The sequence below is a fragment of the Leptosomus discolor genome, chromosome 6 (genome assembly GCF_034619465.1).
Source record: "Leptosomus discolor isolate bLepDis1 chromosome 6, bLepDis1.hap2, whole genome shotgun sequence".
Classification (NCBI taxonomy): Eukaryota; Metazoa; Chordata; class Aves; order Leptosomiformes; family Leptosomidae; genus Leptosomus; species Leptosomus discolor.
In genome coordinates this window covers 45911336-45939252 of record NC_141396.1, presented here as the reverse complement: position 1 = coordinate 45939252, position 27917 = coordinate 45911336, and the positions used below count along the sequence as shown (strand labels likewise).

General features: G+C 37.5%; 1 protein-coding gene across 1 annotated transcript in view; it reads right to left on the bottom strand.

Annotated features, from left to right (window-relative positions):
• The window catches only part of MALRD1 (MAM and LDL receptor class A domain containing 1), a 268374-nt gene extending 242391 nt beyond the window's left edge, over positions 1-25983 (bottom strand). Inside the window, exons 1-7 of the mRNA XM_086467325.1 lie at positions 25821-25983; positions 23584-23724; positions 19367-19461; positions 19129-19287; positions 14306-14399; positions 9450-9593; positions 4432-4589 (exon numbers count right to left, since the gene is read on the bottom strand). Coding sequence (XP_086323451.1) covers positions 4432-4589; positions 9450-9593; positions 14306-14399; positions 19129-19287; positions 19367-19461; positions 23584-23724; positions 25821-25983 — 954 coding nt within the window. The remainder of the gene's footprint in view (positions 1-4431; positions 4590-9449; positions 9594-14305; positions 14400-19128; positions 19288-19366; positions 19462-23583; positions 23725-25820) is intronic.
• Between the last annotated feature and the right edge of the window lie 1934 nt (positions 25984-27917).

The window sequence follows — 27917 nt, the reverse complement described above, 5'->3', positions numbered from 1 at the left end:
CACAAATTGCTCTGCATGAGGAAATAGAGCTTCATGTACTGATTTGCAATCTTTGCACTGATCTCTATGGGAGAGAGGGGAAAGAAGACATGTCTACTGTGATTAAACAGACTAATAATATAACAATCAGGAGCTGGCTTGGTAGAATTAAAGCAAATTAATATGTAAATTAAGCCAAGTTATTGCTGAATTTAACAGTATGTTTCCATGGTACTCGCTATATTAGTTTCTTTTTTTGTAAATAACTGCTTATGTTGTGTTATAATTAGATTTAGTTTTCTTAGAACTTAATTTGGAGTCTGTCAAAATTACCTAATCAACTGTATTAAAACCTTTTTTTTTTCTATCTGTAAAGCAAGCAGGCAGAGGACTACCTGACAAGTCCTAGTCATGTTCTCAGTTACCTCAATCCCCATTTTCACTCTGCCTCCTAAGGATAACAGCAGGATTGCCAAATACAGTTAGGCTCCCTTCATGCAAGCGATCCAAACCCTTTTGATTCACTAATTTGCCAAAACTAGCTCACGTTTATTCTGCTCCTGGTCATAGTCCTACCCGGAACATGCTGAAGCAAGCATAAAGAGAAGAAATATGGCGATGTGAACGTCATATCCCAAAATAAAATCAGTTCAAGAATTGGCTCCAAAATAGAGCAAAACCAGAAAGATGGAAAAAAGCACAGGAAAAGGTAATATATTCTACACATACAAACAGATGTACCGTTACAAATACCAATAGGGAAAGACCCCTTTTAGGACAGTGTGCAAACTGCTGGTCAGACCTTTTCCACAAAGGATATTACAGAATTAGTGGCAGTTCAGAAAAAGATGTAAAGCATGATAAGAGAAATAGAAAGTCTCTTATATTGAGAGAAAGTGAAAGAATAAAAACAGTTTACCTTAGAGGAGATGAATAAAAGTGATTTGATAGCTATGTGAAATGTTATCGATACCATAGACAAAGATAGTTATCTTTTTTCCTGTCCTGAAATATAAAAACAGAAGAGGAAGATGGTGTTTACTGCTTGATAGACTGAGAAGTCTGAGCCAGCAGAACAACATTGTTGTGATTTATGACAAGTAGCCAATTACTTATGCTCTTTTTCTACCAAGGCTTCAACTGTTGTGATATATTAACAAAGCTGGAAGACTAAATCTCTATTGAATATGTGTTCAAAGATCAGTTTCGGAAAATTGCAAGACAGGGCCAAGCCAATAACCTAATTCCAGACACTAAATGACATAACAGATCATATTTGGATAAACCACATCAAACACGATTTCTATATATGTATGGCTTATAATTATTTGTCCACTTGTTTATGTGATAGACATTCAGCAAAAGTCTTTCAATATTGGGGATGCTTCATTCCACATAAAACTTGCTTCATTTTGCTAAATATTTCCGAAGAAAGTCTATTAATGTTATAAACCTACTATAGCTACATATAAGACACAGAAAAGGATGATGTACTAGGAACCATACTGCATGGCAGATTAAAACCATAGCCTGTGGTTAAGTGGCTGCTTTTAGAAACATGTTAGTTAATGTATTCCCCCACACGTAGATATACAAACCTTACAAACACAATTTTATACCTTGTGGGAACACTTTACATTTGCTGTTTATTTGATTGGATGCATCTGGATGCTATAATTTCATTCACATTCAATTAACAGCTTAGATACTCAGCCCCGTGAACAACTTTCTCCCAACTTTGTTTTAATAAAAGCAGCTTGTAGTAGTAAACTTGAGTTTTCTGTGCATGTGCCAGTATCCAGACCTTCTAGGGCTGTTTTTTACACTGAGATGTAAATCATTTCAGATGCAACAACTTTTCATACTGGCTATTGTTCTGTGAAACAGATATCACCCTCTGATTTTATTCAACTCCAATTAAAGCCAATAATATTATTTCCCATCCTCACAATGTTTTTTACGTAGTATTCATCCTGCTTGTCTTCTACCTCTTTGGTACAAATGGGTTAACTTCTCTAGCACATTCCTTGTATCTCTAGCCTTGTTTTAAAGTTTCAAATGTATAGCTTTTCTCGAGTACTTTCCCTCGAGATTTATTTTGGTGATGCAGGGGAGCAGTTGCTCAAAATACCTTCACTCTACTCCCCTTATTGTGATATATTACTATCTAGAAACAATTTTTTGTAAAGCTAAAAGGGGAAAGAACTATTTCTTTTTCCTGCAATGGGTTTGGTTTTTTTTGTTTGGTTGGTTTTTTGAGATAATGCTACTCAGAGTTGAAGGATGGAAATGACAATCATGACTTTTTCTTATCAACTCCATTTATAAAATACAATTTTTTTTTTTACATTTCTCTACAGTTACAGTCACTGCTGTGCAACTGCACTCATCATTTTGTCCCCGCTTCTCTCATTTCAGAACACAATTTGGAACAAATGCTTATTTGTTTCCCCACAAAGATTAATGGTTCACCTTTAACTTCTGCAGAGTGTGCTTGCATAGGTTTTGCAAGTGTTTCTGAACACTTACAGAAATTTCAGTGCATTAGGGTACAAATATGCTTGCACATACAAACATCAGTTGAAATAATCATTTATCATTTAATTTCCATGTGTTTTGTAAGGCATACAAGGTGTAAAGTTTAAGATGATGAAAGGAAGAAGTATAAGCCCATTACTTAATGGGAGTAATGAGCAAGTAATGAATGGCAAATGACAGAGTGAAGTCAACACTATCTTCTTTGGTTTCAGTTTTCACAGAAAAGTTTAAATTTTATCAGACAGTTAGTAGACAGTTATTATTGTTAATATTTTATGTTAGCCAGACAGGTAATATTGCCAAATGTGAGCTCAAACACAGAAGGGAATAGAAGAACAGTGTTGCAAATATATGTAAACCAGAAACACTTAAACTAGAAGGGAATTAGTAAATTTTAAGTATAGGTTACATGAAGGAAGGAATATCTTTCTATCAACAACTAACTGAGAATCTGATTTTAAAAAAAATATGGGAAAACTAGAGAACTGGGAGAAAAAAGGATATATGTTACAGTTAGGGGAAAAATAGACTGTGCAATTATAGCCAATCAGCTGAAAGTTCACAACTCATAAGACACTGGAACAAATTGCTAACAATCTTGCAAGAAGCTAGAGAATTAGAAAGTGAGAAACCTACATGAGCTGCTTCTGATGAGGAGCAAGTCATATACAGCCAGTGTAAATTTTTTTTCACCTACTTGAAAAAAGTAGAAATTACTTTATTAAGGCTTTTAACAATCTCATAGGACATTCTGTAAGCAAACTGAAGAGATTTGTCCAATGTAACTACTGTAAAATAGGTGTACAAATAGGAGTGTGACCTTATACAGAAGGTGAACCACTGAAAACAATATTCCTATTCAAGGAATGCATTCAAGGACTGAATTCAAGGATTCATTCAAGGTTGCCATGGGCATCATACCTAGGAATTTATTGGCAAGTACTATGGCATAAATGGCTATGCATTCTGACCAGAACACTGATTACATTACAATTTCCTGAGACAGTAATGAGTCATAGAAAAATACAGCTATTCCCTTTTAGAAATGAGCAAGAGCACGGAGTTGTTTTCATGAATACTTGAAGACACAGTGGGAAAGAAATAAGGTATTTCCATTACCTGTTCCTATATTTAGAACCCTTGGTAGCGTTACACTTCAGGGGTTTTTTTGCTTCTTGTCTTTGTGAATGAAGCTGATCTGTCTTTAAATACATGTATTGTTGGGTGATAATACTTCGACTCCAACATCAAGATATGAGAGCCATTAACTTAATGACATCAGCTGTACTGCACTTGCTTTCGTTAAGTACCAGTAAAATAGCACAGATATTAAGTTATTATGAAGACTTTCAAAAGTATACATTATAACATCAGAAAGCCTCCAAAAGGTCAGGGAGGTAAAAAAGATGGAAACAGTTATCGTTGCTCAACTGTGTTTCAGTTTGACATGGCTGTTTTATCTAGTGATAGGCAGAAGAATAGTAAAATTACTGCTCTAAAATGCAGGCAAAGCAAATCAGGTGGCTAAGCAAGAGATTTTCAGAATCCAGAGCCAGAAACTTTCCTTTTTTTCTGTGTCTCCATAGAGAAAAGCACTTATTTTCCCATTTTCAGAATGGGAAGAATGGTAGAAAAGCTATTACTATAGATTTTCCCCCTGAAATCTCCAAATTATTTAATTCTGTAATAGCTAGGGATTGTCCTTGAAATCTTACTGAAGAGCACTCACCCATCAAATTAGTTTATAGCTGAGATGGCAAATACCCAGGTTTTACAACTGCATAAATTGGTGGACCGATACCAAGTCACTGTTTTGCACAAGCTAACTGGCAGGAATACTTCCTTGCATTTTGGCTGGTAACACACAGGCTGCCCTTCTTTACCCTTTGAAAACAAACGTGTGTTTCTTCTTACCTGATTAGTAACCAGTACCACCTTGAGAATGCTGCTATCTGCCTTGGAGTAATGAAACTGAAAATGGCAATTCTTGCTGGAGCAATGACACATGGAGCTGTTAAGATAAGCGCTTTTGTATAATACATTGTCATTAGCTTCTAACCACTCAAAACGGCCTGAAAAATAAAAAAAAAAGTACACTTTTTCAGAAAACATTTTTTTTTCCTCAGTCTATGAAAATAAGGATGACTGCTTTCCTGTAATTAAACCATGAACCCAGCCTGGCAACAATGGAATTTGGTTGTCATGCTGATGATGTGACTTGGATGTCATGTGTTTCCTATTAAAAGGATAGATATCTATCTTCAAGCAACCAAGAATTACAACAGTTGATAGTATCTTGAAGCTGCTACTTTGCATTTTAAAAGCTGTAAGTGTCCCCACATTCAGCTCAGCTTCCTTAAATTTGCAACAATTCAATACCTAAGTACAAATATATACGGAAACTGGGCTTTCTTGCTTCTTCCACTACGGTTTCCAGAAAATATGCTTTTGACAGCATTATTTCTGTAGACTCTTCAAAAATTAAACAAGGTAAAAGTAAAAGGAAGGTGGCAGGGGAAGTATTCTGCCTCACTGCTACCACAGCAGTGTCTCCACCATGTAATCAAGGTCTTTACTTCTCAGACGAATTTCCGCAACAAAATGTTGGAAGCATATTGTCTTTCCATCTGAAGCAGAAAAGCAATTTGTGCTCCTCTTGACCTACTGCACCCTATAAAGGCGTTCCTATAGAGATTTAAGAGCACTCCATCCCCTCAACAGTCTTCTATTTGTCAGAAATAAAAAGGCTAAACACTTTTTACCAAATATATCAGTTCTTTCGCCCCTCCCCTCCTGAGCCGCTGAATATTTTGCTGCTTTCTGAAGCAGCTGTTAAAATAATAAACAAGGACTGATTAAAGGTTTGAAGTCCACTATTTCTGTGTTCCTGTCTCTAGATACAATGTATCTCGAACACAGTTTATGTCAGCTAAAGGGAGAGAGCGTCATTTCACAAGGAAAATGTTCATTTTTATAAGGGTCTGCATTTTTTCCTTTTGATGCCAGTTTACTCTGTGTTATGCAACATTTTACACTGAAATATATGGTTGCAGTTTCTTTGGAATTCGGTTTGTAATTCCATACGACAGTGGCTAACCTTGATATAAGGAAACATTATCGGTGTAACCCAGCATTCTGTTTGACAGAGATTAACAGAGGATCTACAATTCTATGACTACTGCCTTGTGCAGAACAGAAATATACATCAACATTAGAATTTACACTATGGGTTCTTTACATAACTTTAGAATTCTCTGATGCCTTTATAAAACCAACCAATTTTACTTTCTCAGCCTAATGATAATTAACATTCTTATCTCTCTTTCAGTTTAAGTTCCTGAATCTTTAAAAACAGGGCAAAGTGGAGTTCATGTGATTTTTAGATAAGAAATCAAGTGAACAGCACCAGATAAAAAAAAGTTCTATGAAACATCCAGAATGATTGTGTGTCCACAAGGGATACTGACTGTTCTTCAGGGAATACTTTCTGTGCAAGTATTGTGAATACTTCTGAGACAAATTGAGGCTACTTTCAGAAATTAAGACTCTAGAAACTCCTGTCCTGAATACATTTAGACTTTTTATTATTATTTTTCCCCTCATCTCTATAGCCTGTAGCAGTAGAACCACATCAGTTTAACTGGAGAAGCAATAAACTATGCTAAAGTACTTATCATATTTCCCCTCTTCCAGAGAATTTTTTTTTTTTTTATTACCTTAAGCTAACATTTATTGAGTAGCTTTCTAAAGAATAACTGTATTTGGCACATTTTTCTTTCATTTCTTACAAACTTTGCAGCTCTACTCTCAGGTCTGAGTTTCCCTCAATCCAATACACTGCATAGCATATTACTGTGCTTATGCTCTGGCCTTCTTTACATCTTATTCTCTTGAATTTTCATGGCTTTCTGTTTCTGAAGTGCCAAACTTCCCCATATTTTTACAAGTAGAACAGGAATTCCAGAAAAGCCACTTAATTTCTGTCAATGTGGTAGTATGGTCACTGAGTCAGAGATGTGTATGTTTCTGGCAAGAGATGCTGTGATGGTCGCCAGGATAAAGACCGTAGACTTTAGTATCTTTCCATAAAGCCTTTTATTTTCCTCACATGGCTGTTTAATTAGGTTTTAGACAGACGGTCTTGCTTCTTTCAGTTTTGAAGAAAAATTGTCTGTCATAAGAAAAATTTTGGAGTCCTGCAGAAAGATCAGCCACTGACCGCAATGGAGCTCAACTAGAAGCAGAGCTTACAACTCACTGCTGAAGTGGCCCAATGTCTTCTTAGAGCTGGGGTGGGCTAGTGAACCTGCCTGCACCCTGCTACGCTGCAAAATCAAAGCCTATAAATATTTAGCTGCTTGGCTCCATCTTAACCATTTTCTGAAACAAATTTTGAGTCTATGCTACTAGTTTTACAGTAACAACTGAGTCTTCAGTTTAAGTTAAGCCACAGAGTGGGACCTTTCCTTTTCTGGCAAGATCTCTTTCCTAGCAGAGAACTGTTCAATCTCTGAGCCAATCCCTTGCGATCTTCCTACTCAACCATTTTGAGGTCAAATCTGAACTGCCATTGTTTCTGCTCTTTGAAAGTGAAATTTCATGAACTCACAAGTCATGAATGAAATCTTGAAAAAAAAAAAAAAAGTAATGTAATACAATTACATAATCTAATGATTTGGTTGGTTTTTTCATGTTTAAACTTGAGGGATTTTTATCATTACTTATCTGGGTTTAAAAGCCATTTGGCTCTTTCCTTTGCATTGTTTTGGCACCTCAAACTTTGTTTTTATTATGTAGAGAATTGGTTTCATTAGTTTCTTATTAAAGTGCTAGCGCAGATGTAGGAAACTAGATTAATCCAATGTAAGAAGAATGAACTACAGAAACTACATAGCATGCAGGAAATATCAATAAAGAAAACAATGACAAAAAGAAAGTATTTTCTGAACAGTATTCGCAGGGGAACATCAAACCTCTGTAAGAACTTTTGACACTAGAGAAATTAAGAGGAAAAGTTACAGAAAAAGTGCCTATGATACAACACTGGAGAAAAGAAGCAATAAGAGAACAAAGAAAAAAAAAACCCCAAGGACAGGAAGTATTTTATTAAATTTAAGAATACCAGGAAAGGAGGATTATTCAAAGCCTATAAGCAATCCTTTCTTTATAAATACAATCGTCTAGACCTCTGCTTTATAATTTATTTTCTTACCTATCTTCTATTTATAGTAGTGAAAGCTTTGATCATAATCAGAAACTAAAGCTTAGTCAAGCTCTATTTGCTTTGCAAGTTTGAGCCCTCAAGCATGGCATTTATGCAGTTTGCATACCAGTTCTTTAGTTGTTAAAATTTTAGTTAATATTCAGTCTCTTTATTTATGCCTCAATAAACCTGCGTGAACAGAAATATTGAATGTATTGAGAGGTGAGCATTCATAGTTCAGACTTTTCAATGCTTTCCAATGTCAATGATGAATTAAATTCTGTGTGTTGTTTTGACACTCATTTCTTCTCACATTTTCTTTTTTTGCCTTTATGACATGGAAGCACAGGGAATGTCCCCAGGCAGTTGTTTGTGTTTTATCTTCAGCCTATTCAGCTACCTGGGCATATTTATACAATAATGCACAAACAACTATACAACAGACATTTCAAAATGTGTTCTGTTTCAACAGACATTGCTTGTGGCACGGTCCTGCAAAAGCCACTTACAGAATTTCAGTATATTTTCTGTTAGTACAATATTGCCATAAATGGGAAATCCATACCCATTACTAGCCCTTGAGGTATCATGATAAGGTATGGCACTGGTACAACACCTTTCAGGGTGGTGTTTAAAATAAAATCAAATTAGAAGTCTCATTTTTGGTAGGTACTACAATGGAAATTGAAAGGTGGTGTGACAACTTTATTTTTTTTTTTTAAGATGAGAAAAAAATCTGCTTTACTAGTCTGTGTGCTCTCCATTGTGCATAAATGTTAACATGCAAAAATCATCTTAAGAGTGCATACACTGAAGTACTTTTACTTTCTATTCAATTATAATTAGACATAGTTACTACAGTGTGTTGAAGTATATGCTAAAATTTATTTTAAAAATTAAAAGTAGAAACAGTATCTAAGCATTCATTCTGCTGCTATCAATGAGACGTACTCTATTACTGCTTGAACTTTGAGACCACAGAAATCTCCACACTATCGGTTCCTCAAAGCTGCATCACAAATTATACTATCACAACTAGTGCTACTTAACCCTTTTGAGGGCAGTCTCAGGAGACAAGCCAAACACTTAGCTGGCAAGGTGATTCCATTTCACATTACAACTCTTAGACATTTACATCCATTAAGCTTTCAAATACCTTTCTCATAAACCCATAGATGAGCACTACACAGTAACTCCAAAAACAAGTGCTGCTCTTTACTTCTGAAAATTACAACTGGATGAATTTTATTGTTTTTAAGAGAAATAAACTACTCTTTCTAACAAATGTTTCTCTACAGCTCCCCTAATTAAAGGCTTAAAGTGAAATTCCTGACTATGCTCAAACATAGCAGTATTATACAAGTGTAATTGCCAAGCGTCAAAACCAAAACAAAACTGAAAAAAACACTTACAAGGGCTATGGGCTTAGATAGATTTAATTTAATTTCACCAAACTGTTGGATAGATCTCATACAAAGAATTAACTGGAGAATAAATCACTGATTAGTTTATATGGGAATTCATACATTAAAATCTTTCATGTCTTACCAGCACATGCGCTCACAGTGCCCTTATCAAATGGTCAAAGCAAAAACTGATTTAAGTACAAAATACATACAATTACTTTTCATGTTTTTGTTCTGTTTCTACACTGGGTCACCACCATATCCCCAAAAGCACCATATTCTTCATGACAGCTAGTAATTGTGTATTGACTTCACTTTCCCACCTTCAGTATTGTGGCTCCAATCTCTTCGGAAGGGACAGGAGGCAATTGTGTGCCCGGCTTGCAGTCGTGCCCACATGGCAGGCTCAGCTGGCTGATCTGAATGCCACTCGCACATGCCAAGCTCAAAACTGGAAGTCTGCAGTGCTAAAAGACAAAGAAAAACAATCACTTAACTTCTTAAGCCCTTATTTGTGAGACTACTTCCCATTAGAAATATATATACTTGACAACATTTCTGCCTCTGGTTACTTCAAAAGCAGTGTGTATCACTGAGTCCTGTCTAGCATTTTGGGCTGCTGCCTTTAACAATACCATTTAAAAAAGCCATTCCCAAAAGACATGCTTCTTTCAGAGCAATGAAGTGCTATTTACGTCAGCCAGTAACTGCAACCTTCATGAATTCACTTCCACAGAGAGAATTGCCAGAAAACATAAAAAAAATGCCATGTCATAACAAGAAATATCTATTTACTTTTCTAGATGATAGCTACAGAAAAATCACTTCTAACTGAAGAGGCTGAACTCAGCAGTATCTCCATAATACTTGCAAGAGAATTCTTTTTAAAACCAAAAAGTTTCTGAATACATCGCCACATATTTTCAAGACTTTAAGGGCAAATCATGTCTGACTAATCTAGTGGCCTTCTGTAATGGAGTGACTGCATCAGTGGACAAAGGAAAAGCTCTGGATATCATCTACCTGGACTTCTGTAAGGCCTTTGATACAGCCTCCCTCCACATTCTTCCCTCTAAATCGGAGATGTACAAGTTTGGTGGATGGACTGTGAGATTAATAAGGAATTGGCTGGATGGTAGGGTCCAAAGAGTTACAGTCAATGACCATTTGGAAACCAGTAACGATTGCTCAAGGATCCATTTGGGGACCAATACTATTAAACATCTTCTTTATGACTTAGATAGTGGGATTGGGTGCACCCTCAGCAAATTTTCGTGTGACAACAAGCTGAGTGGTGCAGTTGATACACCTGAGGGAAAGAACGCCATCCAGAGGGTCCTTGACAGGCTTGAGGAGTGGGCCCACGTAAACATCATGAAGCTTAACAAGGCCAAGATCTTGCACCTGGGTCAGGGCAATCACCACTATCAGTACAGACTGGGTGATTAGAGAAGTAGGAAAGTGATCCCTGGAGTAGGGAAGTGATCATGACCCTGCACTCGGCACTGGTGAGGCCTCACCTCGAATACGTGTGCAATTTTGGTCTCTTCACTCCAAGAAAGACATTGAGGAGCTGGAGCATGTCCAGAGAAGGGCAATGAAGCTGGTGAAGGGCCTGGAGAATAGGTCTTATGAGGAGCAGCTGAGGGAACTGGGGTTGTTTAGTCTGGAGAAGAGGAAGCTAAGGGGAGATCTTATTGCTTTCTACAACTACCTGAAAGGAGGTTGCAGAGAGGTGAGGGTCGGTCTCTTCTCCCAAGTAACAAGCGGTAGGACACAGGAGATGGCCTCGAATCACACCAGGGGAGGTTTAGATTCAATATTAGGGAAAATGTCTTTACCAAAAGAGTAGTCAAACATTGGAACAGGCTGCCAGGGAAGTGGCGGAGTCACCAAACCTGGAGGTGTTCAAAAAAAGTGTTGATACGGCATTTGTATACATGGTTTAGTGGGCATGGTGGTACTAGGCCAACATTTGGACTTGATGATCTCAGAGATCTATTCCAACCTAATGATTCTGTGATTAATTTCTAACAGCGCTGCAGAGAAGGACTTGGGGATGCTGGTGGATGAAAAATTGGATATGAGCTGGCAACGTGTGCTCACAGCCCAGAAAGCCAATCGCATCCTGGGCTGCATCACAATCAGCGTGACCAGCAGGTCGAGGAAGGGGATTCTCCCACTCTACTCTGGTCTGATGACACTCCACCTGCAGTGCTGCATCCAGCTCTGGGGCCCCCAGTGTAAGAGGAAGCCATGAAGATGATCAGGGGGCTGGAGTACCTCCCCTGTGAGGACAGGCTGAGAGAGTTAGGGTTGTTCAGCCTGAAGAAGAGAAGTCTCCAGAGAGACCTTGTAGCCTTTCAGTGCTCAAAGGGGGCTTGTAACATAGAGAGGCTTTTTACCAAGGCCTGTAGTGACAGGACAAGTGGCAATGGTTTTAAACTGAAAGAGGGTAGATTTAGACTGCATATAAGGAAGAAATTTCTGACAATGATGGTGATGAGGCACTGAAACAGGTTGCCCAGAGGAGTTGTGCATGCTCTATCATCAGAAGTGTTCAAGGCCAAGCTGGATGGGGCTTTGAGCACTTTGATCTAGTGCAAGCCATCCCTGCCCATGTCATTGAGGTTGGACAAGATGATCTTTAAAGATCCCTTCCAACACAAACCATTCTGTGATTCAGTATAAAGCTGAGAGATCACGAGGGTCAATCTCTTTTCTTCGATGGCCGACATCTGAGGAGGACTCCGTCTGTTCTTCTGTCGTCGATCCCAATCCGTGCATCCCTGAATCCAGTGCCTGAGTTCAGCTCCTGCATCCCATTCCTGTCTGCTGTGGAGTCCAGCCTGGGACTGCCCCAGTGCCAGCCCTGCAGTGTCTGTGGTGACGTATCTTATCACGGTGGGGGGAAGTTGGGTTTGGTATTGGGTTTGTACTTATTTGTACATATTGTATATATTTCATTATTTCCTTATTATTATGTTTTCTTTTATTGCTATAGTTTCATTAAAGCTGTTTTAGTTTTGTTTTCCAAACTGTAAAGTCTCTGTCTCTTGTTCTCTCTCCTTTTCCCTTTTGGGAGGGGAGAGCGGTTAATAGAGAGCGTCTGTCATTTGTTAGTAGCTGGCCCAGCCTCAACTCGTGACAGTCATAGTAACTAATACAAATGCACAAGTCATTCCTTATGTGTATTTACATTGGGATTGAAATTCAGAAAGGGTATAGTAAAAATGCAAAATTTAAGGACCAACTATATGCAATTAAAATGGACTTAATTTAAAGTTGTCTTATCCAGACATTCCGTAAGGATTAAAGAAAAAATTACTTCTAACTCAAACAACCATTAACCTGACCTTTTGTTTTAATTATTGGAAAATCTTCAGTAGTAATATTCCTCTTTCAGGGAAAATTAAAATACTTTAACCCTGTTTTTGGCTGCTGTGAGCAATTTAGAAGTCACCTAATGAAGCTGACTTTTCCTAATGGGGAAGCACAGAGTAAGAACCGGCTCTTATTAGAATATATCTGAGGTACTTAACAGTGTGGCAGCTCAACCTGTATGCCACATTATATACTTAAACTTACCTTAAATGGCAGCTGTTGAACACCTAGATTTATAAGTTCTGGTGACCATACCCTGTTTCTGTCTAAATTTTTTTTTTTTTCCATTTTTTTTAGACAATGTTTCATCTCTGTAACTCGTTGTTTGGTTCGGATTTTTGGGGTTTTTTGGGGGGGAGGGGGATGGTGTTTTTTTGTTTGGTTGGTTTTTTAATACATTTTTGTTTTCTCTAGAAGCATTTTGTTTATGAAAAAAAGCCAATATATTTGTGTGGAGAGATTTATATCCTCCTGCGAGAACTGGTTAAGCAATTATATAGGTTGCTAGAATCTAGCAATGCATTTTTTTTTTGTTATAAACCTGCCCTTTCATCTGCAGAAATCCTTCAAGGAGCAGAAAGACATTGGGAGGATCACACATCTGTCCTCTTTTCACTGTCAGTTTCAAATTAATTTTTTTCAAAGAAAATACATTTTAAACTTGCCTGAGTTCATAGACAAGTATGCCCAAAGTTTTAAATTAGCATCCTTGCTCATTTAAGTAGTACTGTTAGAAAACCTCTACAAAACAGAAAAGCAAGATAGGCCATGGCATGAAAATATTTATAACATTTGCTTCTGTATTTCTTCATTGTAAGAAAGTTGAAACAGAGAGACTCTTATGTGACCAAGTTTAGTTACCTAAAACGTCACTTCTCCAATATAGATCCCCTTTGAAATAAAAACATATGCCTGCCTGAATCATCACACTAGGATTTGTATCTTGCTCTTACTGTGATCTGCCTCTGATTGCTCAGCACTCTAGTATGTTAATAACCATGTACATCTATTTTCAACAGTTTTTCCTACTGGGAAATCTAACGAGCTTTATTTTAGACCACAGTACACAAAACCAATCATGTAACCTGGTTTGATCTGTGTCAAACACTACATTCCATACCTCAAGTTAAATTTAAGACGGAACCCTCAGTGCCTGTGCTACAATCCAGCAGCAGGAAAAAAAAAAAAAAAAAAAAAAAGGTGGTGCTTTGAGTGCAGACTGTGCTCAGCTGAAGTAGCATTCCTTTCCCATCAAAATACATTGTGTCGAAAAGAGAAATAGGAAATATTTCACTAAAGAATCCCAACATGCAGGGACAGTCTGGCTGCAGAGCTGACTAGCCCGACATTACAGCTCCTGGATGTAGCAGAGCAGAAAAAAACAGCCCAACTACACAGCAGAGGATCAGGACCTTCACACATTTTAAAATGCTCACAATTGCCTTGGCAAGCTCCTTAAAGACAGCTCCAAAGCTTTTCCTGAACTGGCTGAATAAATCAATTCTTTGGCCAAACCCAGCAGATCTTTTCTGCCCACTAAGGGCTTAGTGCTCTCCTGGCTGCAGGAGTCTACATTTACACTGTACCAGATTTCTTAAGGTATTTATTGTCATTCTTTGTACCTGTGTAGAGATGTGACAAGACAAATGATGGTTTAGAGGAATGAAAATGAGCCAGAAGTAAACACAGAGTTAAGAAAGCCTTTGAATACCAAAAGGCTTTCCTTTGTGTTTTGTCTTCTAATGGAAGGGAAAGACAAACTAAAACGATCTGTCTCCTGAAAAACAGGTCTTACCACATGCCAGAGAACATCCTTCACTGAAAGTAATATCATCAATGGCAACAGTTGCATCTGGTGTCTGGGTCTCCACCATACCCCAAAAGATAACCTGAAGAGATCAACAGGAAATGGCATTCACTAGAGTCACAAAGAGAAAAAAACCTTCCAAGATATGCTAGTCTCTTTCACATAGTTTCTGTTAGAAATATGAGCACTCAAATAATAATCAGTTAACAATTCTGAAGGATTACCATCCTAGCTTTCTAGTATATCTGTGGCTTGTCAGCACAGATATCTAGTCTCATCATCTAACTCAAGAGTGAAGTAACATTTAACAGAAAGGATCTGAAACCACAATAAGAGACACTGAAATCTAAGCAAGGAGCATGACAGTTAAGAAACACAAAGGATTTTGTGTTTTATCAAGCCGTTATTCCACCAGACACTGGAAATTTGAACCTTTTCTGGTTGTTTTCAGAATTTATCAGAGACCTGGAGCAAAGTCAGAGCAACAAACACTGTTAGAAGTTTTTCATCACGTTTTTAGCCCAAACAAACCTTGAGAAGTATTTGGTCAATTGCTATTCTGCTCTGCTACAACATAGAGTTTTAGGGATTTTTTCCCTAACAAAGTCTTCTATATACAATAAATTACAAATGTCTTACATTTCCATCTTAAGGAGAGATTTCAATCTACATTTGTACATATAGAGATTACCACAGTTTTTCTGCAGTGAGGTAGAAGGGGACTGATCAACCACAGCACTTGGAAAAACCCAACAAAAACCATACCAATCAAAACAACCATACAAATCAATCATGTGAATAACATTCCTTAAATTATTCCCTAGCCATAACTTGCGATGTTACAGCTCCAGGCTTTTCCACAGTCCTGGAGGCACAATTTACCTAGAGGTGCATTCTAGCTCTTAATAGTGGATGTACAGAGTTAGTTAGATAATAGGTTTTTCAAACTCTAGCTTTAGAGCTCAGCAACAGCTTTGTGCACAGTTTAAGAAATCGTGGCAGAAAACCTGCATTTATTCTAAATTTATCATCAAGAGTACAGGATTCCACTGTATGAGATAACTCAGCCAAGGATATGACCATTGCGTTACAAGTTTGATTCTTTTGAGGGGGTGGAGTTTTGGGGAGTTGGTTTGTTGTTGACCTGTACAAGAAGCATGGCAGCCTGTAAAGTTAAATTATCATTGCATTATACAACCAGGGAGGTGTAATGTCAACTGACATATCACCAGTGAGAAATGTCTAGTTGTTTGGGGTTTTCTTTCTGAGAGAGAGAGATACCCACACACACACATATATATACACACTTTATTTTTGTTAACACCACAAAGAGAAGGATAGCCAGTAACTACTTTCTCTGGCAATTATTTGGTGAAGACTATTGTTAACAGACACATTGAGAACTACATTTCCTAATACAGTATTAAGAAATAATGTCACTTTGTGTGCTCACTCTTTAATCAGCTGTAGCACAATAGAAAGAATGCAGATCATCAAAAGCCACAAGTTTTGAAGCAACAGGGTTAATCCTGATACAAGTTTTTATTTGAAATTCTTTTGATATAATGATGTTTATTTCATTTCAAGTTGATAGCTACTTGGAGAAAATGGCTACGTCACACTAAATTTTAATGGCATCATATCACATTCAATAATGTGTTTTTATGACTGAAATGTAGTACCTTGGAAATTCATTCGATTTGTTTCAGAAAACAATATTGTAAATTGTTGCATGTTGCTGCAACAACATGTATAGTTAATGTGTACTTTGGTGACATCACCACTAGAAGGACAATTAGTATATTCATATCATCTATTTCTACAATTACATGGCTTAGGGTAAGGTTCTAAAACAACCCAGTGCACCATTTTGTAATTAAAAACACAAGAAATTATTTAGTATCAAGGACTTGACAAGTATTTGACCTTCTCACAGTGATTTTTCATTGTGAAGTCAAAATCTAGTTATCAATAGCTTCATTTATTTATTTACACATAGCTTGCAATTAGGGCTTCATAGATTTTATTTTTAAGTGAGACAAAGTGATTTAGACAATGCCGAAGAGGTGCTGTCTCTCTTTGCTGGTTCAAAATTGGAGGTGGCTTCAAGTTCGTATTCCATTGGAGCACAAAACTTATGTTTCCTCAGAACTCACAAACAGTTCGTTTACTTGGTCAGTATAATAAAAAGCATGAATTTAAGAAGCTTGCTTTAAATGTATATGTCATCAAGGTATCTACAAGGAGCTCCCTCTGACTGATCTAGTAGACATTCAACATATCCTGGTGTTCTGAACACCAGAGAAGTTTCTCCAATGATAAAAGAGAGCAGCTATTTCTATTTAAAAGTGTTTGACCACAGGAGGGGTGTCAGGTACCCTGTAGTCTATGAAAGGTGTACTAGTGACTGAACTAGGAGCAGGGTCAGTTCTGCAATCCTAAACCCATCTCTCTAGAAAAGTGTCAGTTCTATTTTTTTCTTCATTGTGTCTCAACTTCCCCACTTCCAGACGACAGAAAATCATGCTAGATGCCTCCAGCTGCTTTCGGGTCTAAAAAACCATTACCCAGGCTTTATCTGGCACAGACACCCATTTGCCCTCCCTGAGGGGTTCAGTTCAACAGTGCTCTCACACAGTTTGGAGCTCCTTCAGTCCAAAAAACTGTAATCAAAATGACTACTTAATGACACTGTTTGCTCATAACTGTAATTAACAAGTGCTGCCTAAATATTCGATACCTATGGCCATCAGAACAGATTAACATTGTAGCTCCGTTCGTGGCAAGGAAAGCCATCTAACAGGGATGGCTTCTAAAAGGGATCTAACAGAGGCTGGGCCTCCCCCACAAGTGCAGCCATCGTGACAGATTCTGAGTGCAGCAGCAAAACCCAAGGAATCAAGCACAAATACAAAGTGAACCCTAAGCCCAGAACCATTTCCCTTAATGAAGTCTGGGAGACAGAAATTTGTTCTCAATAGAACAGCAGGAAAGTAGTTCAGGAGAGCAAACCATGATACAGTTCTCCAAAACCCAGCCAAAACAGACATACTGAGCTTGTCATGTATTGAGTAATTAAAGCAGCAGTAATCTTTGTATTTCAGAACTGCCTACAGGTAGAGATTTTTGAAAGCCCAAACCAAATCCCCTATACCATAAAGACCAACAACATTTAGGATTTTTAGTAGGAAACAACAAACCTATTAGTCAACATCAAAGTGAGCAAAGAAAATAAGCAGTGGAGGTTGATTTTGATTAAAATCTCACTTCAAGTGTGCTTGCAAAATTAACAAAAATACTCAAGCATTCTATCTCTTCAAAGAGATTACTACACCCCCCCCCAAAATTATGTTTTTCTCATCCATTTTTTTTTTTTCCCACAGAAACTTTAATCGTCAAAATTTTATCTTGAAAAATGCCACAGGCAGCCCTGTAGGCTAAAAGATCTCGTCACATCAAAAGAAAAAGGGTAAATGAATTGCACTCGCTTGTGTGACCAGAATCTTGCAAGTTGCCATTGAAGGTAAAACACACAACCAAAGAAAAAAATTTTGCTCAGGTTCAGGCTCTAGGTTCGGTGAGATGCCCAGTCTGATTTCTTTAGCCAGCAGTAAAGATTACTGCAGTAAGTTTGACACGTGCCTCTTTAAAGCTGGACTATGCCCATCAGTTCACTTTATAGAGGCCAAAGGATAACAAGGTTTGCAAGCAATGATCTAATTAGGATTTGATCCAGCAATTTAGAGGAAGAAGATGCCATATTGTATTAACCACTCCGAGACTCACTCAGTTTTCTAAACAATACAAAGGTTGAAAAAGCAAATCTCGAAGTAACCCTTCCAGACCATCTCAGATTGCTATACACACATTCCTATCAGGTAGAGGCAAGTTACTGACAAGTACCAACACGGATACTTGTGTTGAGTTACATACAGGTATTTAGTAACATACGTTCTCATCCAGGGTTGAGCAGGCAACCATTACTTCAAAAATCCAGATCTTGCTGGATTCTTTAGCACAATGTTACCTCTGCAAGTCAGATAATTATGTTACTCATACGGTGTATTGAAATGAGGTTATGCTCTCATGTCTTCAGGTTTGTATGCTAACCAACTCTTCACAGTAACTCCTGTAGGAGGAAATGCCTCTGATTTTCTTCTCTGCTCCCTGCTTTCCCTCCAGAATTATGCATATCAGTGAGTATACATCATTCACAATATTATAGCCCTAAGTTATATTTACCGTGCTAATGTTTTGTGTAAATGCATATGTAAAAACATTTAAACAGCCTATGAGACTTGCATTGTTTTTCATCATCTTTGAGCAAAATGAAATCATATGCATATGTTCTGTGACAAAGGCTTAAAGCTACAATGAATAATTAAGTACAGAATGTGTCACCTGAAGCATCCCTATAGAACAGCATCTCATAGTAAAGAATAGTATTTCCTATATAAAATAAACCTTGCATTTAACAGTACAGTTAGATTAAGGCTAGGGGAATACTGTATTGAAAGTTAAGATCCTGAGTGTATCACCTCTATGGAAGGCAGACAATTTCTAATGGAATGAGACTGTTTTATTTAAGACAGTGCACAGTTTAGGCAAGGCTTGGCATTAGTTTTCACACTACCAAGAGATAAAAACAAGCAGTATTTCTTAATGACAACTGCGAACTTTCAAATTACTTCTCTTTTTTTACCTCATGATAAATGCTCTCCATTTACCAAATACTTAGTTTTGACTTCTTAAAAAAACACAATTTATAAAGCATTTAACAAGTGCAATTTACAATCACTCAATTTACCAACCTCATACTGTTCAGTGCTATTGATTGTGATGGTATTTGCTTTCCACTGATTTTGCGGCTCTGAAACTTGCCAGATGTTTGTAATGGTATCTTCAGAGTGCTTTTGAAGCCCCACCATCAGTGTTCCACTCATTCGACTGATCCAGTAATGAAGTGTAATCTAGGACAAAAGAAGTTCTGATTATTCCAGAGAAGTACTATGACAAGCAATGAAACACAAGGACTAAGCAGCAAAATACCTGACAAACGTGTTCTTCATCAGTTGGAAGGAAAGTGTTGGTCCTTAAAGTTGCAGGAGAGGACTGCATTTCGGAGGACAATGAGAGGAAATAAGCTATTAAAGAATAAAAAAAGAGATCTTAGAAGCTTGGAGAAAAGTCATATAAAATATAACAAGCATACGTACAGGTATGAATTAATAACTAAAAAGCCAACTAGAAGCTTTTCCCCAGAAAATATACTTATCACACTTGTAGCCATTGTGTGCCAAGCTTTTGTTCATATTAAATATTGATATAATATTACTCCACATTCCTGATGAAATTTCAAGCAAGATTCCAAAATCTTTCTTGTGCTGAGGACTTGAATACTCAATAAGTGCAAAATTTTGGGACAAAGTAAGACTAACTCAGCAAGCTGACCAAAGAGCTTAAATTCCAATTATTGAATAGATCACATATGTCAGGCCAAAACAACAAACTTGTGACCAACAGTACAGATTTATTACAACAGTTCAAGTCTAAGAAGGTGGTGGAAGATGGGAGAGGAGGCTATAGTGTTCCTCTGTTCCACAGGATGCGGGTCTGTTTTTTCACTGCTCAGAAAATTGCCTCACTGCAGAGAGGAGGTTGTGATATCCCTGTACACACTCCCAATATAAAGGCTTGTCCTCAGAATCTCCACACTATCATTAAAGATATCATTACCTTTCCATCTAAAAAACAATTCCAAATTAAAGCTTTGGTTTATTCAAAAGTGAAAAGCTCAGTAAGAAACCGTGAAATACCGTTGTTGCTATGCATTTTGATTGTGTCTTTTCCTTACAATATTGTTCCAGATCTTCTAAAAGATGAAAGGCAACCTCCCTATTTCCCTACTTTAGGATATCAAATACTGCTGGTCAAAATTTAGCTCTTCCTGAACATGAAGATTTCAGAGATGTTAGATGCTAAAGGATGCAAGGGGAAGAGAAAAAAAAAGTTCAAACTTTTTTTTCCTGCCTTTCTCTTCTCTCCTCCTTCCCAAATGCCAATGTCTGGTAAACTGCTGCCCTCTGACATTAACATGCAAATGAAAGGAGAAAGATGAAGGAGAAAAAAGCCAAGCAGGACTGAAGTAATAGCAAAAAAAAAAAAAGAAGAAAAAAAAAAAGTAATAAAAATAAAGATTACTGCAGAAACCAAACATCAGAGAATCTCTAGGAACCCACCCTGACCTCTCATCCTTGTGTGCAGCTGGAAAGCCACTGACAAAGGATCATAAGACTAGCTCAGTGCTGGAGACAGCTGAGAGTCCCCCCAGAGAAGCACTTCGCAACCTACTACCAGAGCAGGGGGCCATGCTCCCCCTCGGTTTTAGGCCTTCCATGACTGCTCAGGCAGCACTTACAGAGCCTGCCAGCTGCAAGCATATTCTTCCTACCCACAATAGATGGTTTGGTGCCTCAGCAGAGCCCAATCCCTGACTCCAATCTGTTTCATGAGTTTTTAACTTCCATAAAATTTTGAACTTCTTTTCCTTTTAGTTTCATAAAGGTGAATGTATCTAAGACTCATAAATAAGGTCAGATTTCACCTGCCACAGGAATTTTAAGTCTTACACAGATGGGGCAGAAATAGTAATTTTAAGAAATTCTTTGAACAGTGTTTTTACATTAAACCTCTGCATAGATAACAGGATTCAATTAGCAAAAACAGGTTGTGTTTTGTTGTTGTTTTTAAAGTGATTGCCACTAGTCTGTTCAACCACATTTTCAGTGAAAATAGGAACTATGAGAAGAGATAGAGCTAAAAAGTGTTGGCTTCTAGTAAATGATTACACAAATCTTCAAAGGAGTTGTATCTACCAAGTGATCTTTGCTCTTCTGCTAATGTACGTGCAATTACTTACCCTGATGGCAGGAACACTTCCCTTTAATACTCTGCCATAAAGCATACTCAGCTCAATTGTCACCATACAATTTAATTTCTGGCCTTTAAGCAGGAACCAACATAAAATTGATTACACAGTCTGTTGAGTCACCAGCAGTGGGAAAACTTGAATAGCTGCCATAAGGAGATAAATTTATTTCCTGGATGATTAGAACCACCATTCAGAAAATGACAATAAAGCCATTCCCCAGGTAGAAAACCAAAATAACCACCAGATACATTTGAATCTCCTTAGTCATTCTCTTCACAGATTTGAGTACACAGCCTCTCAGAAAGCTGAATAGGTACAAGTATTCAAGCTTTCTGTTATCTGATCAAAATAACTCAGATCAATATGGCTACTAGACAATTCAGACCTGGCAGATATGACTGTGACTGAGCACCCAAAACTAGTAAATGGGAATACACAGGTGAATGAAAAGTTTGCTTACTATGTGACAAACACTTGTAGTTGATAGTTCTCAATCTTTTGTTGGCTTTGGGCCTCTGCATAAGTTAAATTTTCCTCTCCCCACCAGTTCTTTGCAACATAAGGGTAATTTTTCTATTGCTTATAAGACTAACTTTCAGATCTTTGCTACATTCTGATGCAGTGTATACTACCAATCAAGCACAAACCCTAGAAACTTCAACTAGAGCAAGACTGTTGCCTAGTTAATTAATTTTGACTCTAGCCAAGAGTTCAGTATATTTTTATTCCATAGTATTTGTCTTTTATCTGCTTTTTGATGAGAACAGCTGCTAGTATTTTAAAGATAAAGTGTGTTACAACTTAAGTATTTGTGATAAAACTTGCTTATGAAATAGATTTGGTAGTTACTTAAATTTTTATGCTAATGTCTGTTTAAGTCAACATTTAAGAGCAGCTTTATTTTCAAGCATATTACACACATTAGGATGTGCTCGTATTCTACACAGAAAGAAAAAAATGAAGCTGTTAAAAGTGTTTCACATGGATCAAGTTCCTAGTTACAAAGCATCATTAAAATTGCCAGCTGTGGAATGAGAACTTGCAGGAAAATGTAGAGTGGGGATTTTTTTGTTGATGTTTTTTCTATAAGAAATTTTTAAAGTCCTGTGCCATTTTCATTTTGCTGTTTTCTAATCAAGTTTTCTGTGCATTCACCACCAATCTGCATAAATCATTATAGGGAACTTCTACCTGTTTGGTAGCTTATGCAATGTGTAGGAGGTGCTGCTTGCTTCAGAACAGTACAGATTTCCACAGTCCCAGATAATCACAGTTTGGGAACGAGGTGAAAAATACCTAGGCTAATCAGTCTCACAAGGTCACTTTAGTCCCACATAGGTTATATTCTTGTACACTCTCCAATGCTGCATGCCTGCCCTCGGGTGCTTGCTCTGAAGGCTGCTGCAGCACTGCTTGTGCACAGAAGAGGTGAGAAGGGGTGAGTGGAGAAAAAGGAAAAGAAAATAATGGAAAAATTGAGAAAAGAATTAAACAGTTTAGGGTGACTACTTCAACCAGCTCACATCTTTACTGTGATACTAGAAGTCCCCATCAAATGCTTTTCCACCTTTCCTTGCTTTCTTTCAAGCAAGCTGCCTAACAACTTTAGAAAGCAGAAGGCTTACTGCAGCTAAAAAAGCTGGGTCAAGTTAGCTAAAAAAGTATGAAGAAAATAATGTATTACAGAAGCAAGGAGCCAGGTTTTGGAAAGCAGGGTTAACCTGGCAATTGGACAAGTATAAGGGATGTATTTTGTCCAAGGACAGGGACAATTAATTACTTAGTTGAGGAACAGTCTCTAGCGCAAAGTGGAATTGTTGTAAGATTTAGAGAGGAGATGGCTCAAATAGGCTATCAAAGCTCTTCCCGTCCCCAGATCTAAAGTCATCTTCTCTCAAAATATTTGGAGTAGTAATATTAGCCACAGACACTAGATAAACACACTCCGGGCATTCACCCATCCAAGGAGAGATTAAAATAGTTCTCAAAATGCGGGACCCAGTACTCATTTCTAAACTTTGCAACCATCAAGACTGAAGTCACCTATACCTCTAAAGCAGGTAAAGGTCACTCAGGTAGATGAACATGACTCTTGACGATTGGTTACTTGCTCCTCCATAATAACAGGAATTGCTTTCTGGAATATTTTCTTTTTTTCTGGAACTCTGGGTTACTGTAATTACAATCACATAAAAACCTGGACACAAGCGCTCAGAAAACATGCAACAGAATACAATTGAACTATCAAGAAATTAGTAAAATTAAGCAAATAAAATAGAGAACTGCACCATTTGTAAGAACCCATGGTTCTTTCAAAGAACATGAAGATTCTTACCACTGTCATTCCCATTGTGGTCAGAATAGGGTGGTCCCATGCCAGATAGACCATTTCTTCTTATCCATCCAGGCTGTAAATTCGGTTCATGAAGAGCTTTGCATAGATCACTTTCAAAATCACAGTATTCACAGGAGGAACCTGAATTAACGCAAACAAACAAAAAATTAAAACCTCAAAAATGGAAGCAAAGGGATATTCTTACCATTGCTTGCTATTTAATTAGTACACAGAAGCACTCCAATATTCTGGGAGCAAAATATTTTTAAGAGTAGTTAGTTATTCTTTCACTAGTGAATGTTTTGCAATAGTAGTTCAGAGATAAAAAAAGTGACTGCAGGGTTTATTCTGCCTCTTTTCCAATGCTGTGGCAAAGCACAAACCAGCCACACATGAAGTCAAAATGATGATAAAAATACATCATCTGAAATTCCACCTTTGTTATATTTTCAGTGTAGAAACATACTTAAACCTGAGGAGAGCCCAGGAAAAACAGCAGGGACCTGTCGTGAACATGAGACTGGAGAGCTGAAACCTAAGTAGGAAAATAATTTTGCAATAATCGCAAATCAGAGGAGTGGGTGGCAGCAGGATGGATCTTCAGTTTGAAATCCTGATCTGTATCTTTGTCTGACAGCTAACTTCTCTCCTGGAATGATCAGAGCATTATCCAAGCAGCCCCAGCATCCACAGCCTATCACTCAGAGCCTAGCTCTACAGCTCTGTCTCATCCATACTTAAAATACAATATTATGTGATATCTGGGCCCCATAGGCTCATCTTTCAAAACCAGTCTTTGGAGTAACCTTTAATTTCTCTACTTCCATATAAGCATTTGTCCATAGCAGTATTCCCTCAACAAGCAAGTGTAAAAAGCCTCCACAAAAATTAATGGAAGAAATCATCTCTTGCTGCATCTTCTGCGATCATAATAGAAAGCGCTGCCTGGAGGAAACACACTTTCTAGGCAAACCAAGACCAGACACAATGAGGATTTCAAGGCTATGCCGTGAAATACAGCATAACCATCACTTGTGTAAGTAATAAAAAATAAATATGCTAACCTGAGAGGTGTTAGTCACGCATCAGGGGATGCAACATTTCCAGCCATTGGCATTCCATATATTTCAGCACAGCACAATGAAGTTATGAAATGTATTGATATCCAATACAGTCTTAACAATTGTCTTATTTGCAGAGGAACAAAAGTCAAGTTTTGACTAGAGTTGAAAAATCTGTATTGTATTTGGGTAAAATAGAGAGTCATATTGGAAGAAGAAAACCAACATGTATCTGGGCACACAATCTTAATTTGAGGAATCTGGATTTAAGTTACTGCTTGTTCTCACAGATTTCAGCTGAATTCAATGACCACTAGCATGTTCTAATTTGCATTTTTCAGTGTGTACAGAAACACACAGGCTCACCTAAAGATGTACTTTAAATTTGAAGCTCAACCTTAAAAACCCAGGAATTACAGTAGCTTCCTTTGTCTCGCAGTGAGCAGAAGAACTTATATACACTTTTAGTTAAAGTAAGAATTTTTGATAAATCCAAGCTCTTTGCACTCCAGAGCAAAGATCCTCAAAGAGCAGGACTATCTTATGCATCGTAGTAAATCATTCGCAGCATCATTTTGTGTTACAGTATTCTGGAAATAGTAGATTTCTGATGCAAATTGACTTAGACACGAGCAGTTACAATTCACTCACTGCTTAGATCTTTCCTTTAAGGGAAACAGCAGCGACTATATTCATAGGCTTTGATTGTGACAAAGTTTAGGCTGAATAACCAGTTCATGAATTCAAGAAAATTTTCCCCTTGTCTAGACTGAAAAAAAATAAATTTTTTACCTTGATCTACAGATTTTGGATGAAACCTGAATTTAAGCAAAAATATTTTACCACAAATTAAGGAAAAAAGAAGGTAATACTTGTTAAATCTCCATTGAATGTATGTAGACAAGGAAACACCTGCTTTGCTGTATAATAGCCACATGAAGATTTACAAGAGTTGCACTGTATAGAACTTGAAAATTAAGCAGGGAAAAATCGAACTGAAGTAGGAAGAAACCATTTTAGATAATCAAATAAAGAAGAGGGTAACAGGGAAAAAAAAAAAAAAAAAAAAGGATTCCCGAACATTTTTATAACAAAAAAATCCCCCCTAGTTCTCTGTGCTGCTACATTCAGTTATCAAACCGCATCACACTTATAATGAAGCCCACTGACATTTACCTCGTTTCTCATCACCACTGTCTCCAGACTGGTTGGTGACCACGCACAGTTCCCCAGCTGGAGCAGAGGAGCCATCACCATGCTGGCATTTGCTTCCTGTAGATGACTGAGGATCTACCAGAGCAAAGCAATACAATGCACAGAAGAATATGAATCTGTTCATGGGCTATGTTACTATCCAAGATTCCACTTGGAAAAGAACTACTTTAGCTGTCTAGTATTGGTCATCAAGCATCTTTGAAAAAGCTGTGTTTGCACACGTCTCTCTGAAAGACGTTTTTAGAACCGCACTTCTCAAACCTGCAGCTTAAGAGAAATATGGCTTCTGCAAAGCAGTGACTTTCAACCCAGTGTGACTTTGGATAATATTTAACTGAATTATAACATTGTTTTATGACTAAAAATATTTTGGTGCATGCTATGCAAGTCAGTTGTGTATCATTAACTTACTGATTGAATTTATTGCCAGATAGTTTGCAAACATTAGATAAGAAGATAATAGGAAAACAGAGAATTGCTAAGTGACCAACATTCATAAGGATCACTCTTTGTTCAGAGGGAGCTGGCAAATGCTTACAAAATTTATGAAGAATTTGCACACCAAATGTAGAAATCAGTTGAGAAATTCAAATTTGAATTTGTATCAAAGGGATTTTAAGCGACTGATCTAGGGAAAGAATTAGAATTTTCAGAGCCTGTAGACGTATGATGCAGATAGTTGAAAGTGGTATCTATTTATTATTTACTTGGGCTACAACTGTAGATAGTGACTGAATTACTCTAAACTACCAGGTTGTTAATGGAATCATATCTGCAGCCACAGCTTGCGTAAATTCATGAATGGACTGGCCATTAATGAATACTTTCCAAATTACTAGATTCCTGTATTTTCTGGAAAAATCATATTTTGTGTGATGCTGCTAGTGTTTCCCAAGGTTAGAAAAACATTAGAGATACCTAGGATACTGTATCTGCATTCGTATGAACAGTGAACAATATGATCATACAAACAAGCACAGTCAAAATTTGTCAAAATAACACTAATTTGCCACCCATTGCAGGAATGCATCATTAGGGGAAACTACCATCAATACCATCCCCAAGTATGTCACCCTGACAACATATTCAGTCTCTGTCCTGGGTTATTTAGTTACAGATATAATCCCCACCCCCATAATTTGTGTAATGACTAGTTCTGAAAGAGTGCATTTAGAAGAAAATGTGTATAATCAGAGGTAACACAACATTATTGAGCTGTCGAGTATTTGCATTGTGTAAACACATTTACAGTGCATGCTATTGTAAGCCAATCAGCGCTCACCCAGCAGTGACAGACATTACTAAAACATCCTTGTACAGAAGGACTCGGTCAGCACAAGACAGGAGTCAGCATGCCGATATACAATCCCCTTAATGCAAAATCAACTTTGAATTTCTCAACTGTGTTTCACTGAAACAAACCAGTTCTGACAAAGCTTTTACACAGATGAACCAAGGATCTTCAGATTGAGGAGAGGGAGTAGGAAGAGATATCCAGCCAGTCCAAAAAAACAGCCTTGTGAAAGAAGACTGAATCAACTTGGTTTGTTCAGCCTAGCAACACAAAAAAATGAGAAAATTATTTTAATTAAGTACCTTAAGTACTTTAGATACTCCAAACCCAGGGGAAGGAGAGATAGTAGGAAAAGAAGATTGCAAAAGTTAAAGGACAGTATTAGTCCAAGGCAAACAACTGTGAAAACCAGACAAAATTAGGCTGACAATCATGTAAGCCTGGCACTCCTTTAATAGGAATAGTGGGATGAAAACACAATCTAACTACTTTTATGGCAGAGTTGTATTACTTTACTAAAAGGATCATACAGTTGCCCAAGTGGTAACTTGTAATAAGCAACTGATGCCAGCAGCTCTGGAGATTTCTTCGGCTGTAAATTCCCAAGATCAAATAACTGGAACACACATACCACTGGGCATACCCCTGATTTGGCTGTTAGTGCTGGTGAGCAGAATTAAGACATAGTATATGTCTAACTAAACTATGCTGATCAGGAAGCACAAATGCTCCAGTATCCACAGAGACAGACAACCTGTGTCTGG